The sequence below is a fragment of the Scyliorhinus canicula genome, chromosome 4, assembly GCF_902713615.1.
Source record: "Scyliorhinus canicula chromosome 4, sScyCan1.1, whole genome shotgun sequence".
Classification (NCBI taxonomy): domain Eukaryota; kingdom Metazoa; phylum Chordata; class Chondrichthyes; order Carcharhiniformes; family Scyliorhinidae; genus Scyliorhinus; species Scyliorhinus canicula.
Genome location: NC_052149.1, coordinates 184,364,850 through 184,384,808, shown reverse-complemented (window position 1 = coordinate 184,384,808; position 19,959 = coordinate 184,364,850). Strand labels below are relative to the sequence as shown.

General features: G+C 44.1%; 1 protein-coding gene across 5 annotated transcripts; it reads left to right on the top strand.

The window, feature by feature from the left end:
• Positions 1–6,209: 6,209 nt before the first annotated feature.
• On the top strand, positions 6,210–18,661 carry LOC119965210. 5 transcript variants are annotated; one of them, XR_005460456.1, is made up of 4 exons: positions 6,210–6,515; positions 7,349–7,403; positions 12,271–12,384; positions 13,868–13,880. XR_005460456.1 is itself a non-coding variant. In XM_038795653.1 (3 exons), exons 1-3 carry the CDS (start codon positions 6,501–6,503, stop codon positions 18,211–18,213), a joined length of 4,416 nt encoding a protein of 1,471 aa, XP_038651581.1. In that variant the 5' UTR covers positions 6,311–6,500; the 3' UTR covers positions 18,214–18,661. The 5 variants fall into 5 exon arrangements, 2 of the variants coding, with proteins under 2 accessions (XP_038651581.1, XP_038651580.1); XR_005460455.1 differs by lacking the exon at positions 12,271–12,384 and having other exon boundaries at positions 7,349–7,469; positions 13,868–14,000; XR_005460454.1 differs by lacking the exon at positions 13,868–13,880 and having other exon boundaries at positions 7,349–7,469; positions 12,271–12,381.
• Positions 18,662–19,959: the final 1,298 nt, after the last annotated feature.

Sequence of the window (19,959 nt, the reverse complement as noted above, 5' to 3'; positions counted from 1 at the left end):
AGGCCCTGCCTCTGGGCCTTGCCCCAAGCTTGCAAAGTGGCTCCCCTCATGAGTTACCAAAATTATCTCCTTAATGGAGAGAGATGCCTATGATTCTTTGGGACTATAGCTTGATGATGATGAATTGTATGTCTTCTACGCATTGTTATCCATTAGCACAAAAAGCCAAATCAATTTTTCCTTTTTCCCCTTCCTACCTGATGTTGCTCACCACGGCTGGGATAAGTGGGATAAGGCCCCAGAAGGGCTGGCAGTCCTCCAGTACCACACTCAAGGGCCAATCCTTGGCCAGAATTCTCCGGCCTTTGTGATTCACTTTTCCCGCCAGCAGCGCATCCCCGCCCACCATTTTCCCGACGGAGTGGAGTGGCTTCAATGGGAAATCTCATTGACCTAAAGTGGGGGTATAGAATCCCGCGGCTAATGAATGGCGCACAGCCGAGAAACACATGGCTGGGGAACGGAGGAATCCAGCCTCTTGTGTGTGTGATCTTAGACAGTGTGGTGGTATGATTAGCATTGCTACCTGCCATTGGTGCAGAACACCGGCTTACCATTGGCCCTGGTCGGTCATGTGCCTCTCGACCGGTTGGTTGAGACCAGTCATGTGACGGCTCCCCGATTGGTCGAGAGGCTGAGTTAACCCCGCCTCCAGGGCGGGGTATAAATACCCAGTACTCCCGGCGGTCGTCCTTATACTGTAATCGGCCGCAGGGCTAACATCCAGCTGATTAAAGCCATATTTTTGTCCAGCAACTCGTCTCACGTTCAATTGATGGTACATCAATTTAATCAGCTAGAAATTTGAAGATGGAGCTCCGGATCAAGCCCGAATGCCTCTGAAATTGAAAATCGCTTATTGTCACGAGTAGGCTTCAATGAAGTTACTGTGAAAAGCCCCTAGTCGCCACATTCCGGCGCCTGTCCGGGGAGGCTGGTACGGGAATAAGCCCGCAAACTCAGAACGCATTGGAAATCTTCAAGCATTGGCTGGCGTGTTTCGATGGCTACCTGACGTCTGCAAGCAGCCCCCCCTCCATGGCACAGAAGCTTCATATTCTCCATTCCAGCGTGGGCATGGCGGCCTACGCGATGATAGGGGAAGAAAAAGAGTAGGACGTGGCCATGGATAAGCTGAAAGGACAGTTTCTTAAGCCTGTAAACCGAGTGTTCGCCTGACATCTGCTGGCTACCAGACAACAGTTCCCCGGTGAGTCCTTAGACGATTTTTACCAGGCCCTCGCTGTCCTGGGGAGGAATTGCACCTGCCTCCAAGTTTCAGCCACTGAGCACATGGAACTTTTGATCAGAGATGCTTACGTGGCTGGGATGCAGTCCGCCGCAATCCGCCAGCGGATGCTGGAAAAAGACGACCTCAGCCTAACTGAAGCACGGACTCTCCACCTCCCTGGAGGTCGCCGACTTAAATGCCCGCGCCTATGTCCCCAGCCACGCTGCAGCGCCCTGGGCCTCCTGGCATGCTTCCCCACCGCCATCCGCCGCTCCCTACCCACCTCAGGCCTGCGCCGTGGGACGCCCCGACAAGTCCGCGGGGCCCCGCTGCTATTTCTGTGGGTTCGCCAAACACCCCCTAACAGGCTGGCTTGCCTGTTCCGCACTTTGTAAGAGCTGCGGGAAGAAGGGCCATTTTTCGGCGGTCTGCCAGGCCAAATTGGTCGCTGCTGTGCCGCGCAGCGACCGGGGATCTCCTCCTCCGGGCCCTTCCGGGCCCTTCCAGCACACCGCGCCAATCTCTACCCCCCCCCCCGCCCCCGGGCCCCTGCGCGCCTCTCTGCCCCCGCTCTCTGCCGCTCCGATCGGCTCGCCGGCACCGCTGACCCCGCCCCCAGCAACCACGAGGGTCCCGTGGGTGCTGCCATCTTGGGCCCCGGACGCCACGTGCGGGTCCTGGGCACCACCACCTTGGGACCCCGACTCCACGTGCGGGTCCTGGGCGCAGCCATCTTGGGGCCCCGACTCCACGTGCGGGTCCTGGGCGCCGCCATCTTGGGGCCCCGACCCCACGTGCAGGTCCTGGGCGCCATCACCTTGGGGCCCCGACCCCACATGCAGGTCCTGGGCGCCGCCATCTTGGGGCCCCGACTCCACGTGCGGATCCTGGGCACCGCCATCCTGGACTGGCACACAAGGTCCTGCCAGCACCTACTCGGCCGACGACGACTACGACGATGGATCTTCTCCATGGCTCGCGGCCATTCAGCTCGACCAGTCACGTCCACGCACGCTCGCCAAGACGACAACGCTAATCCACCTCAACAGGCACGAGACGGGCTGCCTGCTGGACTCCGTGGAGCAAGGAAAGCTTCGTACACCCTGACAGGGTAAGACGCTGCGCGCTCCCTGTCCACCCTGTAAAACACAAAATCGGGTTAGCCTCAGGTGCGAACTCCGTCTGCATCACCGGGTGCTGCATCGCGGACCTCATGGTCCAAGGGAAGGTTTTTAAAAATTATAAACTCCTTGTCCTCCCCGACCTTTGCGCGCCGGCACTCCAAGGACTGGACTTCCAGTGCAACCTGCAGAGCTTGACCTTCCAATTCGGCGACCCTATACCCCCCCTCACTGTCTGCAGCCTCGCGTCCCTCAAAGTGGGCCCCCCCTCCTTGTTTGCTAATCTCACCCCCGATTGCAAACCCGGAGCAACCCGGAGCAGACGGCACAGTGCCCAGGACCGGACCTTCATCAGGTCCGAGGTCCAGAGGTTGCTGAAGGAAGGGGTCATCGAGGCCAGCAACAGTCCCTGGCGAGCCCAAGTGCTGGTGGTCCGGACTGGGGAGAAAAACCGGATGGTCATCGACTACAGCCAGACCATCAACCGGTTTACGCAACTGGACACGTATCCTCTCCCCCGTATTTCCGCCATGGTAAACGAGATTGCGAAATACAAAGTCTTCTCCACTGTGGACCTCAAGTCCGCTTATCACCAGCTCCCCATCCGCGCGAGTGACCACAAGTACACCGCGTTCGAGGCTGATGGGCACCTCTACCACTTCCTTAGGGTTCCATTCGGTGTCACAAATATGGTCTTGGTCTTCCAACGGGACATGGACCGAATGGTCGACAAATACGGATTACGGGCTACCTTCCCGTACCTCGATAATGTCACCATCTGCGACCACGACCAGCAGGACCATGACATCAACCTCCGAAAATTCCTCCAAACCGCAAAACTCCTTAACCTAACTTACAATAAGGATAAGTGCGTGTTTAGCACCGACCGTCTAGCAATCTTCGGCTACGTAGTGCGTAACGGAGTGATAGGCCCTGACCCCGAACGCATGCGCCCCCTGATGGAACTCCCTCTCCCCAATACCCCCAAATCCCTTAAACGCTGCCTGGGTTTCTTCGCTTACTACGCCCAATGGGTTCCCAATTACGCCGACAAGGCCCGTCCCTTCATTCAGTCCACGGCCTTCCCGCCGTCGTCAGAGGCCTGCCAGGCATTTAGCCGTATCAAAGCGGACATTGCAAAGGCCACGATGCGTGCCATCGACGAGTCCCTCCCCTTCCAGGTCGAGAGCGACGCATCAGAAGTAGCTCTGGCGGCCACCCTGAACCAAGCGGGCAGACCCGTGGCCTTCTTCTCCAGAACCCTGCAGGCTTCCGAACTCCGCCACGCCTCAGTGGAAAAGGAAGCCCAGGCCATAGTCGAAGCTGTGCGACATTGGAGGCACTATTTGGCCGGCAGGAGGTTTACCCTCCTCACAGACCAACGGTCAGTGGCCTTCATGTTCGATAATGCACAGAGGGGCAAGATTAAGAACGACAAGATCTTACGGTGGCGGATCGACTTGTCCACGTACAACTATGATCTTGTATCGTCCTGGGAAGCTTAATGAGCCTCCTGATGCCCTGTCCCGCGGTACCTGCGCCACCGCGCAGATAGACCACCTCCTCTCGCTCCACGCGGACCTTTGCCATCCAGGGGTGACCCGTCTCTATCATTTCATAAAGACCCGCAACCTGCCCTTCTCCATCGCGGAAGTCAGGACAGTAACCCGTGACTGCCACATCTGCGCAGAGTGCAAACTGCACTTCTACACCCCGAGCGCGCATCTGATCAAAGCATCCCGCCCCTTCGAACGTCTCAGCATTGACTTCAAGGGGCCCCTTCCCTCTAGCAACCGCAACATTTACTTCCTGACGGTAATCGATGAATACTCCCGCTTCCCCTTCGCCATTCCCTGCCCCGACATGACTCCATCGACCGTCATTAAAGCCCTCCTCTCCATCTTCTCCCTGTTTGGCTACCCCGCACACATACATAGCGATCGGGGGTCCTCCTTTATGAGCGACGAGCTGTGTCAATTCCTGCTCAGCAGGGGCATTGCCTCTAGCAGGACGACCAGCTATAACCCTCGGGGTAACGGAAAGGTCGAGCGGGAGAATGGTACCATCTGGAAGACCATACTACTGGCCCTCCGGTCCAGAGATCTCCCTATTTCCCGATGGCACGAGGTTATCCCCGATGCCCTACATTCTATCCGCTCACTCCTCTGTACCACAACAAATCAGACACCTCATGAACGTCTTCTTGTTTTCCCCAGGAAGTCGTCCTCCGGATCCCCTCTCCCGACGTGGCTGGCCGCCCCCGGACCCATCTTGCTCCGGAAGCATGTGCGGGTGCACAAGTCTGACCCGTTGGTGGAACAAGTCCAGTTACTCCACGCTAACCCGCAGTATGCGTACGTGGAGTACCCTGACGGTCGGCAGGATATGGTCTCCCTCCGGGACCTGGCACCCGCCGGTGGCGGCCCCCCCCCCCCTTCACCACAGACCCCCCCCTGTTCTTTTTCCCCCAGCGCCCCACCCAGGCCACCCCTCCCCCATCCATGGCGTCTCCACCACCAGCCCGGGTTACGGAGACAGTTCAAGGACCATCGCTCCCGGAGTCCAGGACATCAGCTGAACCACCACCATCGGCTGAACCAGCGCCACCAACTCCACTGCGGCGGTCTGCCAGGACGTCACGGGCAACAAAAATGCTGATCGAGTCCATTTAACTTTCAACACCACCATGGACCTTGTATGGACACTATGTACTGTTGTTAAATGTCTGGGCCAGTGGGAAGCCAAGGATACATTTATTTCCTTCTCTCCCTGCTACTCATACCACCAGTTCTCCCCCCCCCCCCCCCCCCCAGCTCTCGTTGACCCTCCGCAACCCCCCTCCCCCCCCCCCCCCCCCCCCCAACCCGGAACAGTATTTTGATTATATATATCTTCGAGCTCTATGCTACAGGAGTAAATACCCAGTACTCCCGGTGGTCGTCCTTATACTGTAATCGACCGCAGGGCTACCATCTAGCTGATTAAAGCCATACTTTTGTCCAGCAACTCGTCTCGCGTTCAATTGATGGTACATCAGATCAGACAGTAAGACTAGGAAGTGTCACAGGTGAACTCAACCCTGCCCTCATCTAATGTGCACTCTGAGGCAATTTGTAACAGAGGCCAGTGAATTGTCACCAAGAACGACATCCCTGTCCCTAGCTTCCTAATTCAAAGATAAATTGTTGTATCTCAATACGATATCTGATCAAGCATGATAAGCTGTTGAGAGACATAAGCAAGTTTCAGTATAGCAGATCATTTATGAGTCTGATTTCTGAAATAAACTGATGATCTTTCACAGTGTTTTGAACTATTGTGAATAATTGACTGCTTGCATGTGCATTAGTACTGTTGCAGATTGTTAATATGGAAAAACAACACTTAGGTTCTTTCAATGAACTCCTTAAGCATACAAAACAATAGTCAGCACCTATTCGTGAAGTGTGATTTTAACATTTCTTAATTACTTGAAGTAGCATTTGCTCATGGTTGTTATTCTAGCTGAGGGTAAATTTAGCTATTCACATGATGAATCCAGCAGAAGGTTTCATATTCTGTTGTGTGTGTGTGGATTTGACACTTGCTGCTAACTATAACTCTTTCCCTCACCACAGAAAAGGACAGATTCATTCAGAGAAAAATCAAAAGTAAAATTGTCAGTTTAACACAGATTATTGGTACTTGGGAAATATTAACACCTATTCTGAATTGGTAGCTTTTTATTTCAATATGTATTTGGAATTTGTTGTACCAATAGTGCAGAAGCTTTGGCTACATATTTCAATGGTGTCAACCATTTCAGAATGCAGCATAATAACAGATTAGCAAATCTAACATGAGGAACAGTATTTTGATTATATATATCTTCGAGCTCTATGCTACAGGAGTAAAGAACTGGATGCATGCACATTTGTGTTGGCTGCAAGTCAAGGGCTGGCATGCTTCCTCTACTAAAATTATAACATGGAGCCTTTGACCTGCAGGGCTTGTGACAGCCTCAGTCTCGAAATGGATGGCTGCTGACACCATCGACTCCTCCGATCAGACTGGAAGGTTTCAAGCTGAAAACTGAAAATGCTTCTTGGATTCATCAGTTAAGGATGTGCATGCTCAGCTTTTCCATTTAATTGTGAAGATAACTGCCAATGCCTGCATACCAGGTAAAATGTCTTTTTCACATGATTCCACACTTCGTAAGTAATTTAATATTGCATTAATGGTGGATTAACTGAACCCAGTGTCTGTACAAATGTTTACCCTTGCTGATTACCAGCATAGATTATGATATCAATAATACTGATATAAGCATGAATACAACTCTAGAAATGAAGATAATTTATCAAAATTATATTTATATGTTTTATGAAATTATCTCTGACACAGATGTTGTTCAAGTTATCTAGATTTGAATACTAATGCCGAGCTTCTCAATGGGAAGAAAGATTATAAATATTACGTCATGTTGTTTCCTCCACTACTGAATCACTTGTATGTTTTTGTGTGATAAACCCAACGATAAACACAAAGGTTTAAACATTTGAAAATAACATTAATTTGATCTGGAATTAGTCGCCTTTATTTGACATCTAATATCAATATATTGAACCAGACAGTAAAGGCAAAAAATAGAAACATACTATTCAATTAATGAAAATGTTGAAAATATATCTGTAGGTATGCTTGCATTTTAGTTTATATCAGTTTTAAAGTTGGTGATTTATGAAAGGACCAATTCTAGGTGTGTTCATTGCAACTTTCAGATATGTACCAGGCTGGGCAAGGCACTGCGATGCCAGTGTGGAAATGTTCTTTACTCACTGGTTCGTCCTGACTGAATTTTGTGGGCATGAATGTTTGGAATGTTCTGTTTGTAGCACTGCTGGCTTACTGGTGGAGAAATGAAAAAGTGGAACACTGAGATTGGTTCAAATCAGAAAGATGTATCTGCAAATAAGTAGGAATATTGGATGTAAACTTTCTGTGTGATTTGTAGGTAACCCTGCTATGGATGAATGCAGCTAACGAAGATACCCTGATGGACATCGTGGGTAAGCAGAACTGAACTGCTAAAATTCTTGTGGTGGAATGGGAAAAGCTCCAAGAAAATTCCTGATGTAGGTTGTCCTACAGTCTTTTGAAGATTTGCTCACTATTTTGTGTCACCAAAAAACTTCAAGATCGTTCCCTTATAGTCTAATCATTTATATGAATTGAGAACAGAAGTGAACATAGCACTGACCCTGGGGTACACCACTTTTAACCTTCCTCAGTTTAAACTTACTTACCCGAACTCTTCTTTTGATGGCTCACTATTTCAGGCTTAAATGGATTGTGGTGGAATTTATGCCCATCATGTTAACTGAACACCAGCTACATTGCTTGACTCTGCTTTGTTATCTCTCAACTTGCCAAGTCCAATCTAAAATAAGGAAATTACAGTGTGGATACTGGAATCTAAAACAAGAACAGAAGATGCTGGGAAAACTGAACAGTTCTGCCAGCATAAGACAAAGAGCTTATGGATTTCTCTCCCTTTTAAAAATAAATTGAGAGTACCCAATTCCTTTTTCCAATTAAGGGGCAATTTAGCATGGCCAATCCACCTACCCTATGGGTTGTGGGGGCGAAACCCCTGCAAACACAGGGAGAATGTACAAACTCCACACAGACAGTGACCCAGAGCCAGGATCAAATTCTCTTTCTGTCCTGATAGATGCTGCCAGACCTGCTGAGTTTTTCCAACATCCTCTGTTCTTGCCTAAGTCCAAAACTCTCCTGGTCAAACCTCCCCCCCCCCCCCCACCCCAACCTTGTATCCTTCCTAAACTTGAGTTCATACAAAACTCTGCTGTCTATATTTAATGTCCCATTCATCGACGATCCCTGAGCTTGTTAACCTATATTGGCTCTTGGTCTGGTAAAATTTCAACTTTAAAATTCTGATCCTTGTTTTCAGATCCACCCATTCTCTCGGCCTTCTCCTTCTCTGTAACCTCCGGCCCTACAGGCCTATATTCTCTGTACTCCTGAGATTTTGATTTGTCCACAACCCAATTTTTTTTTCATTCCACCATTGGCCGCTGTATCTTCAGCAGTGACAGATATTGTTCGATAATCGCTCTTTCAACCACATTGGGACATTTCATTATATTACTGGTACTACATAAATTAAAATTGTTTTTACATATAATTTCCTGTTGCCAGTATGTTTAATATAGAACAAAGAACAATACAGCACAGGAACAGCCCTTCGACCCTCCAAGCCTGTACCGGACATGATATCACCCTTGGCCAAAACCCTCAGCACTTCCTTGTGCCGTATCCCTCTATACCCATCCTATCCATGTATTTGTCAAGATGTCTTTTGAACACAATAATGTATCCGCTTACACAAACTCTCCTAGCAACACATTCCAGGCATTTACAACTCTCCGCGTAAAAAAACCTGCCTCTGTACATCTCCTCCAAGCTTTGCTTCACAGACCTTAAACCTCTACCCGCTGGTGACTGACCCCTTCACCCTGGGAAAGAGTTCCTGCCCATCCACTCTATCCATGCTCCTCATAATCCTGTAGACCTCTATCAGGTTACCCCTCACCCTCTGTCATTCTAATGAAGACAGTCCAAGTCTATTCAGCCTCTCCACATAGCTAACACCCATCGTACCAAGCAACATCCTGGTAAACCTCCTTTGCACCATTTCCAAAGCCTTCACATCCTTCTCATAGTGTGGCGGCCAGAATTGTGCGCAATATTCCAAGTGCAGCCTTGTCAAGGTTCTATACAACTGTAGCATGACTTGCCAGTTTTTATACTCGATGCCCCGTCCAGTGAAGGCAAGCATTCCGTATGCTTTCTTGACTGTCTTGTCCACTTGTGTTGCCACTTTCAAAGATCTCTGGATCTGCACGCCCAAATCTCTCTGACTTTCTATATTCCTCAGAGTTTTGTCATTTACGGTATATTTCCCCTCAATGTTAGACCTACCAAAATGCATTACCTCAATTTGTCCGAATTAACCTCCATTTGTTATTTCTCTGCCCAAGTCTCCAACCTAGCTATGCCCTGCTGTATCCTCTGACAATCTTCTACACTATCTGCCACTCCACCAACTTTGGTGTCATCCGCGAACTTACTAATCAGACCAGCTACATTTTCGTCCAAATCGTTTATATATGCCACAAACAGAGGCCCCAGCACAGATCCCTGTGGAACACCACTAGTCACAACCTTCCATTCAGAAAAACACTCTTCTACTGCTACCCTTTGCCTTCTGTGACCGAGCCAATTCTTTATCCAAGTTACCACCTCACCTCTCATCCCAAGTGACTTCACCTTTTGTACCAGTCTGCCATGAGGCACCTCATTAAAAGATTTACTGAAGCTCATGTAAACAACATCTACTGCCCTCCCCTCATCAATCATCTTTGTCACCTCATCAAAAACTCGATCAAGTTTCAAACCCATGCTGTCTATCGCTAATGTGTCCATTTGTTTCCAAATGGGTATAAATCCTGTTCCTGAAAATTCTCTCCAATAATTTACCTATTGCCGACGTGAGGCTCACCAGCCTATAGTTTCCAGGATTATCCTGCTACCTTTCTTAAACAGCGGTATCACATTAGCTGTTATCCAGTCCTCTGAGATCTCACCTGTAGCCAATGAGGATACAAAGATGTCAGTCAAGGCCTCAGCAATTTCCTTCCTTGCTTCCCTCAGTGTTCTGGGGTAATTCTCATCCGGCCCAGAAGACATATCTACCTTAATATCTTTTAACAGACCCAATATCTCCTTTTTGATGTCAACATGACCCCGACTGTCCACAAACCCTACCCAAGAATCACCTTCCGCAAAGTCCCTTTCTTTGGTGAACACTGATGCAAAGTACTCATTTAGTACCTCACCCATTTCCTCTGGCTCAACACATAGATTCCCCCCACTGCCCTTATGTGGTCCAATCCTTTCCCTGGCCACCCTCTTGCTTTTTACATATGAATAAAAAGCTTTGGGATTCACCTTAATCCTACTTCCTGAGGACTTTTCATGATCCCTCCTAGCCCTCCTAATTTCCCACTTAAGTACCTTCCTACTTTCTTTATATCCCTGAAGGGCTTTGACTGTCCCCACCCTTCTAGACTGTACAAAAGCCTCCTTTTTTATTACGTGGTTCACAATATCCGTCGTTATCCAAGTTATCCTAAACTTCCCATACTTATCCTTTGTTCTCTCAGGAATGTGATTTTATGTAAGCAACCTGTGGCTTGTACTGAGAGCATGGCTTACCTGGGGGAGGGGGAGTAGAAACACTCTGCTATAACAAATATGGAGGAGTAGGTAGGAAATGGACTCTAGTTTGCAGTTTGATGGCTCACCTAACTACACGAGGGGAGTTCAAGGAGTTTTGCTCTATATGATACAACCTTCCGGAGAAAGTATGCTTAGCACAAGTTGGCAGTCAAGCTCAATGCTGAGTATATTACTTGCCAGTCCTGGAAACAGATGCAGAGTAAGATGGCACACTTTAAAGAAACTGCCAAAAATAACTTACCCAATGAGCCTGCTTAGCAGTTCGCATGTATGTGTGTCAGCTGGGACTTAGCTGGTAGCACTTTTCCTCTGAATCTCTGAGTTCCAATCTCACTGCAGGACTTGAGGGCAAAAATAAAGTCTGATGTTGTAGTGCAGTACTGAGGTGGTGCTGCATTGTTGGAGGTGCTGTCTTTCAGATGAGATTTTAAACTGAGGGTCCACCTATTCTGGTGGATGTGAAAGATCACATGACACTATTTTAAAGAAGAGTAAGGGAGTTATCCATAGAGTCATGACCAATATTTATTACACAATTAACATCACACATGCAGATTATTTCATCATAATCACATTACTGCGTGTGGCATTTGCAGTGTGCAAATTGGCTGCCGCATTCCCCACATTGCAACAGTGACTATAATTCAAATTACTGCACTGGTTGTGGAGTACTTTAAGATATCTGGTGGATGTGAAAAACATTATATGCCTTTTATGTCATAGAATTCTGCTGGGTCATCCACTTAACCTTAACATTACAGTGCTTCATTTCTGGCCATACATACCCACAATGTACCCATTTGAGATCAAACTTCCAATTGAAAGTCTTAGCATGCTCACATATTCAAGATAGTAACATTATGGTGGGAGCAGCCAGGGAATTTGTGGTGTATTATGAGTGCGTTGACAAGCTTCCTTTTATTTTGCATTACTTAAAATATGAAATACGCTTTCAAAGCACTCCAAACAATTATAATACTGTGTTTTTATCTGTATAAAAGATCTATCTTAAAGTAGGTTTTAAGTTAGGTGTTGAGTACCACATTTGAATGATCTTTGATGCAACCTACATTGATTTGCCACCCTGTCACGTTGGAGTTATATGATACATGTCATGGAATATAAATTCCACACCCAGCACTTATATATCCTGTGTCCCTTATAATTGCATACACAGTACACACATTTGCACATGTCTTGCATTCAACAGAACAAGGGCAAGAATATTAAATGTCAAAGAATCAGAAAAAAATACACTACAGGAGAAAAAGGTGTAGACATAACTTTGGAAACACATGAAATAAATCCATGCCTTGCATCATATTTGAATTATCCGGGAGCTTGGGGAGTTCCCTATTGCTGTCTCCATAGCAATGCCTCACCCAATCAGAGTGAACTTGCTGACCAATCCGCATTCTTTTCTCCTGTTGTATAAATTGTTGCGATCTTGTGCTTGTCTTGATGAGTTCAAGATGAAAAGTTTTGGTCTCGTCTTACTTTTCATTAATACTCAAGTTCTGTACCACCCAGCATCTGTTAATTCATTGTACTTACATCAGTTTTGCTTAATTTCATGCTTGCTACAATTAATTATGTTTTTTTTTCCAGAATTCTGAATGACTTGAGAGTTAGTGAGAAAAATTACTCAAATACCCGACCTAATAATTGGATCGCAGTTAAAGAATCAACTTTTTCTACTGGCAACATTTTTCACAAAAATAAGTTTAGAGAAGTATTAATTTGAAACTTGTATGGGAACATTATATAAAATATTTATATAGGACTAAGAAAATGAGTTATTTGGATGTAGGACTTCCATTTGTAAGAAATAACTCAGAAAATGTGTGCAACCAAAGAGATGAGCCTGAAGTTGGCTCCAATTTTATTTCTGAAACATGGTCCAATAACCTCTCAAATAACTCAAATACAGACTTGAGTTTAATTTCAGAAAATACAGCTGCAGGAACAGAGTGTGTTAATTGGGTTTTGACAGAGGGGTGCAGCCAGCCTAAAGTAAATACAATTCCCATTGGACTGCCTGCTGATTCTGAATCTGTAAATAATGACCAGCTACCTGAGCATGGCGACTTCATATCCACAGGAAAAATGTCATCAGAATCACCTTTGTTTTCCAAGACCGATGATACTCCTTGTGATTCTTCTGGTTCCTATCATACAGCTGCATGCTCTGAGAGCTTAGAAAATCTCAGTGACTGTAGTGGACCATTTGAGGATGTTGAAGAACTTCCTGCAGATTATGATGAAAATCAAGGTGTTCCTGAAAATGGCAGGTCCCCAGTTTTAGTTGATGCACAAAAAGAACAAAGCAGTGACCGATTAAATAGTTCTAAAAATGAGAACAGTATAAATGTTTGTTCAACAGGACTTCAATCTTATTGTTGTAAAGATCAGGAGCGAATAGTTGTGAATAAGCATAAAACAGAGTTGGGTGGACTAAATGCTGAGGGGGAAGCCTATGAGTTAGATGGAGAGCTGAACGTCAGTAGATTCGATAACAAGAGTGAGTCTGATGTTAACTCCAATTGTAAAAGGAATAAGAGAGCAATCACAAAAATTGTCGATGAAAAGAAATCCTTCGAGTATGAAACTACCTCTGGCCCTCAGGAAGAAATAAACGTTTGCTGTGGTGTTGTGGTACCTGATGATACTTTGTTAACTTCTAATAGAAATTCATATACCCAAGAGATAGCTGACAAATCCACTGAATATGATCTATCAGTTAAGGACACAGATATCAAGAACTGTAAAGGAAATGGAGACCAACAGGTTCAATTGTCAATCATAGCCCAGAATAGCGTAACTGGAGAGAGGAATAGCCTAGCGCAGCTCACCAAAGTTCAGAAGACTGGAGTAAATAGACATGAATCCCCAAGCTGTTATCTGCAGCCTGGTTTAAACAAAACTGAAGAATTGTTTCAAGTTGCTAAGTTTGAAAATAGTTTCAAAAATGAACCATGTGTTAATGGTAAAAGAGCTGATTGTACGAGTGAAACATCCAGTGTGGCAAGTGAGTTAGATGAGACTGATTATGAGGTTCAAAAGTTAACTGCTTTGGCTTTTCGAAGTTTGTCCTGTCCGAATGATGATTACCTTGACATTTATAATTCTAGAGCATTCATTGATTTTTCATCACCTTTGTCAGAGGCAAGCCACAAAACAAACAGATTGTCAACTTGCATTACAGGGTTAGACTGCACTGGTGTTTTTGACAGTAATGAGGAGTGCTCAGATTCCAGCAACACAGCTTGTACTTTACCGGCTGAAGCTGAAGAAGGCACCATTGTGTTATCTGATGATTCACTTGACAGAGAACAATGTGAGTGTGTTGACGTGATTGTGGAAACTCAAGCCAAAAACAAAGATTTTAGAACAAACAGAACAGTCCGAAAACGACAAATTGAACTCAGAAAACGCCAGAGGAGTGAACTAAAAGTCTTTACTTCAAGAGGCACCATTAATTCCAGCGTCTGTGTGGATCCAAGATTTGAAACTGAGAATAAAGAGGAAACTTCAGAATGTTTACATAACTTTGATAATGTGGAAAACACAGATGTGAAAAATGAAGGCTGTATTGATGAGGGGCTACATAGAGCAACAACCACAGGTGGACTGTTGTCAAGGAATAAATTTGCATCTTACCTTATCGCAAATGTGATATCCAAGAAAATGCAGTTTGAGCAAGGCCTCAAAATGGAACATGAATTAGATAAGAATACAAACTCTGTTATCTCCCCAGCTGCTATCTTTGTGAAAAAGAAGGATTTTGACCGTCCTACTATTGTTTCACAACAAATTGATCTTGAAGATTCTGTTTCAAAATCTGAACCTTTCAATTTCATCCAAGGCCAATTCGGAAAGAATAGTTGTGAATTAAATGATACAAGTATTGAGAAAAATAGAAAGATGGGACAAAAACACAGTTTCAGTTGTTCAAGTTGTGAAGGTAGTCTGAATAGGGATGGGAAGAAGAACCCAAATATCCTCAATGGCTGCGGAACCAGTGTGTTTAGAAATTGGAGTGAAAGTAATATCGACAGCCAAAATGAAACTATCACAGAGAGAACCTTTGAATTGAATCCTGAGAAACCATGCCCCATGTTACATGGCCTTAACACTAATACATCAGGACAGGAGAAGAATATGAATGCATCATGCATCTTAGAGGATGAAAATGCAGATTTCATGTCACATGCTGCTGAAGAAACCATGACAGTAAATAACAGAATGGAAAGTGAAGAGGCACCATATAAAATCAAAACCAGTGGTGTTCAGTTGGGTAACACCCCATGCAAAATCAACACAAGCAACAACATTTTTGTGTTAAAATCACCAGAGTTGCTGCACAGCTCTCAATCAGCAAATGTGAAACAAACCAGCCCATTTTGTATTGGCAAAGAGTTATCTCCTTCCTTGGATTCTAACCTTACTGGCCTTGACCTCATGCATCAGATTCTTCCTACTTCATTTAAATTTGAATCTGAACTGGAGCAAGAAAAATGTTTACAGTCTAACATAAAAGACAATATAACGGTAAAAAACAAAACAAAAGGCCCTCCTTATCATGTCAGGGATGTGAGAAAACTGGTTCAAAGTACTTATGGTCCTTCGATGGTCTGTAGCGTCAAAGCTGAATCGGATGTGCCACAAGAAATTCACAATCTTTCTAGTTCAGAGCAACCACTTCTAGCAACACAGCACAAACTATCACCAATCTTCATTCAATGCCAATCAATAAGCAGCAAAACTGACAAAGGTGATAACAGCCGTGTCACAGTTGACAAGAAATATTGGGCCTGTAGAGGAAGTTCAAATACTTTGAGGATATTTTCCTCTGACTACCAGATACCTCTTTCATTTAATAAACAGAAAAACAAGGTAATTTCTGCAAAAAGAATAGGTTGTAAAAGTTACCCTATAAACGAGAATGAAAACAAAGTAAATACTCATTTGACTTGTCTGGCTAATATAATGCCACCTGAAAGGAAAATCCAAGCCTTATCGATTTCAAATAATCAAGAGTCTAAGTTATCACTTATGAAAGCCCAAGTTGGAACAGCAATTCAGAAAAACCACTCAACCAATTTTGTGCTCAATAGTGAAATCACTGAATTGGTTCCTGGAAAAGGTAAACGAAATAATGAATTCCAGGTAGGACTGGAAGATATCAATACTGATTTATCAAGTTCCGCCACATCTTCTGAAGACACTGAAATGTCATTGAGCAAAATGGAGCCTCATAGAGATATTAAACGTGAACTAGAAAATGAAAATGAATTTTCAACAAAGTCTAATTCAAACAACAAAGATATTTCCATGGCATTTGATAAGGGTGAGCCAAGAGGAGGGATTTCAGATAGAACACAAAATAAAACTACGCTTTTAAGGAATTCACCTTTAAACAGAAATGTAGATTATTCACAAAGAAAGCGTGAACATAAACAGGGTGATCAAACCAAGATGGAAATTCAAAATAATCAGCAGGGGATTTTTAATTATGATGGCGAGCATGTTGAACTGTCAAATGAAAAAAACAATCCTCAAAATGATATTCAAGTTAGTTTGAAAAATCAAAATGGAATATTCCATAATTCAAGTGACGGGAACAAAGACTTGGGTGTGTCATCTCGGATAAATTACCCGAATAAGTATTTTACAATGGGATTAGAAAATCAAAATGAATGTTTAAGCAAATCAACTGAAAACGATGAAGAAGCTTTAACACCTATAAAAAAAAATACACATAAGAAAGAAATTCAATTAAGATTGGAAAAACAGAATAAAATGTCAGAAAATTTAACATTAGACAATGAAGGGGCCACACTGTCACTTGAAAAGCATGAACTGGAAAGCAAACTTCAGGTCGGTTTGGAAGATCTGGACAAGTTGTTTGAAAATTCTACTCTTAATGTAGAAAGTGCCAATTTGTTGCTTGATGATCCAAAAGGTCACATAGAACTTGACCAAGATAATCAGAATGCATTGGTTCTGAAAACTGAAGACAGTAACATATTACCAGACATAAATAAGCATAAAAATGAGTTGCAAATAGGGCTGCAAGATGAAAATAAATCTTTGTATGATTCTGGTTCAAATGGTAAATTATCACCTATAATTAATAATCTTAACAAACAGATCCACAATGTAATGGAAGGTCAAAACAATCTGCTGAATCATTGTTTGCAGAACAAGGATGAGAAAGAATTTAAAATCGATCAGAACACCCTAAGAGATACATGCAAAGTTGAAATGATACCAACAACAGAAAAATTTGGGTTAACATTCATTAGTGAATTCCAACCATTCAAGGATAACAATACAATTTCAACGGTTTCAGAGGAGGGAGGGCAAAATGCTACTAAAGGCTGTTCAGAATGCAGGATTAGCAAAGTTGTAGGTGAACACCTTTCACCTGCGCAGGTCTCATTCCCAAATGACATTAGTTTAATACCAGTCAAAACTACAGAAAGCAGTGCTGTTTCTCCGGGATCATCAAATTGTCCAGAAACTATTAACATTTCATCACAAGAATCACTCCAAGAAACTGAAACCCAAGATGTTCATGACAAATCAGCATTTTCAGATGATATTCAAAATGCAACAGTTAATAAACTACCGACTTCACAGGCTACTTTAAACTTTACAAATCTGAACGTGAAGTTGCAAGATTCTATTAATCCTGATGTTAAGTTATCCACCAAGACAATTGGTGACCAAGCCAAGCAACAATTCTTAGAAGTGAAAACAGTGGCAGTGAGCAAAGCAAGCAGTCAACAAGAAGCATCAGTGTCAGACCAAGTAAATTATCTGACCATGCCTATTAAAGAACACAAGCCAAAGGCATCTCCTCAAATACAAATGCCTGCCTCTCTTCACCCTTTCGGTCATTATTCAACAACAACTAGCTCTCACCAACACAATTGGGAAAGCCTAGACCCTCACAAACAGGAGCAGCTAACGTTTCCTCCAACCAGGCAAACTCCAAATGTTGTGGAAAAGTGTTGCAAGGTCCCTCAATCTCCTCATGTTATAGCCAATCCCCAATTCCCATGCTTTCAGTACTCCCCAGTGGACAAGAAAATGCTTATTGATCCAGAGACTGGGAAACATTATTTTGTTGAAGCATCAATACAATTCCCACGTAAAATGCTGCTAGATCCAGAAACAGGTTGCTATGTTGAAATAATAATACCTCAGCAAACATATTGTGCAGCACCATTCTCCCCATATGTTCTATATCCAAATACCTTGAAGCCCACATACATACCCAGAATGCAATATTCCAACTTGTTTTCACCACCTCTGATCAAATACTCTGACCCATCTTGTGAGCCCCCAGAAGTACAAATACAATCAAATCTAAATGACACAACCGATAAGCAAGACCATAAGAGTAATACACAAAAGAAACAATTAACTGAATCTAATTACATGGAAAGTCCATATTATATTCCAACAGGTGTGTCTGTAAATCCTACTCCAGCACAGGCCTCTCTGGAAGTAATGTCCACTCACACTCAAACCCTTGCGTAGAAGTTAAAAACAACTCAACAGTCATTTTATCATCCCAGCCAATTTGAGGAAGGAACAACTGCCTGGCTTTACTGTGGACCAGAAGTGAGAGAATTCTGCACCAACGTCCACAAAACAATCACTTGAAAGGACATGAGCCTGAGTTGCTCCCTGTTTTCTTTACAGATGTTCACTGACTTCTGGAGCATTTTCTGTATTTTTTTTAATTTACAAGATGCTGAACTACGATTTTTTAGAATTAGAACATTACAGCGCAGTACAGGCCCTTCGGCCCTCGATGTTGCGCCGACCTGTGAAACCACTCTACAACCCATCTACACTATTCCCTTATTGAAGGTGACGTGCTCACACATGCATTAAATTTACAGCTTCTAATTTCTCCGAAACATTACTGTGGAATGCCTTGATTGGAGTCCTCAAACTATTTTTAATAAACCATCTTAAATCACTTACAAAGAGATCATGTACCTAATGTTCTTATCTTTGGTAACAATTGGTGTTTATCTTCATTTAGGTTGGGGGTGGGCAGCACTGACATACACAGCTTGGTCCTAAGACAAATTAACTGATGAGAGAGATTGCAGTCAACCATCACTATGGCAAACTCAGCAATCCAAATCTAAGCCAGCAACTCCACAATAACAAAAGGTGCTGCCGCTAGTTCACCAGCCAAACTGGTTTATTAGCAAGTACCTTCGTCAGTGGCATAGTGGTATTGTCACTGGACGAGTAATCCAGAGACTCATGGTAATGCTCTGGGGTCACGGGTTCGCATCCCACGATAATAGATTCAATAAAAATCTTTTGATATCTTTCTGAATATTTACCTCTACAGTAATCATTCTTGTAAATTAAATAAATAAATTATCTTACACCAACAGATATTTCTGATGGAATCTATATTTTTTATACTCGGGGCTGGTTTAGCACAGTGGGCTAAACAACTGGCTTGTAATGCAGAACAATGACAGCAGCGCGGATTCAATTCCCGTAACCCCCCCCCCCCCCCCCGAACATGCACCGGAATGTGGCGACTAGAGGCTTTTCACAGTAACTTCATTGAAGCCTACTTGTGACAACAAGCGATTATAATTATTATTTTGAAGGAATTGTTAGGTTTTTTTATCCTTAAAAACGTTAGAATTTATTTCTTAAATAATGTGGAATTGTGGCATAAAATAATAAATATTTCCTGTTTGCAGAAACACGAGGCCGGATTTGGACCTTGCCCATTTGGCAAGAATGGCCGGCATGTATTGGTCTCTATATGCTCTGTTCCCAGCGCACTTGTTCATGCTGCCATTTTAATTGTGTTGTTTCTGTTATGGGGAAGGCATCCATCAAAAGCAGGCATGGGTCACATCAGTATTTAAACATCACAGTCCAATGATGTGATTTGCATATTGCTTCAACTTTAACTACCTGTCAAGGAAGTGATGTTCAGTGCTGGTGTCAGCAGTAAAATCCAGTAGGCGGTAGAATTAGCTCCAGAAAAGGTCAAAACCACTTTTTTAAGGGTTCCTAGTGGATTGGGAGGAACAGCAGTGACATAATTTGGTACCAAAAGAACAGAAAAAAAACCTAGTTCTGGCTTCTCCTGGATAACTCACCTGATGCTGGGGACTGCTCTGCCAGGTTAATATCTGTGACCCCTGGATACTTGAAATCTATCTCCCACCCAGAAGGCAGCTTGTCACTCCCATGCCTCTCCTGACAGCCTCACTCTTGTTTGGATGTACAGCTCGG

Bases quoted from the DNA above. Each gene is read 5' to 3' on its own strand.
- LOC119965210 (XM_038795652.1), top strand. From the start codon at position 12,454: ATGAGTTATTTGGATGTAGGACTTCCATTTGTAAGAAATAACTCAGAA.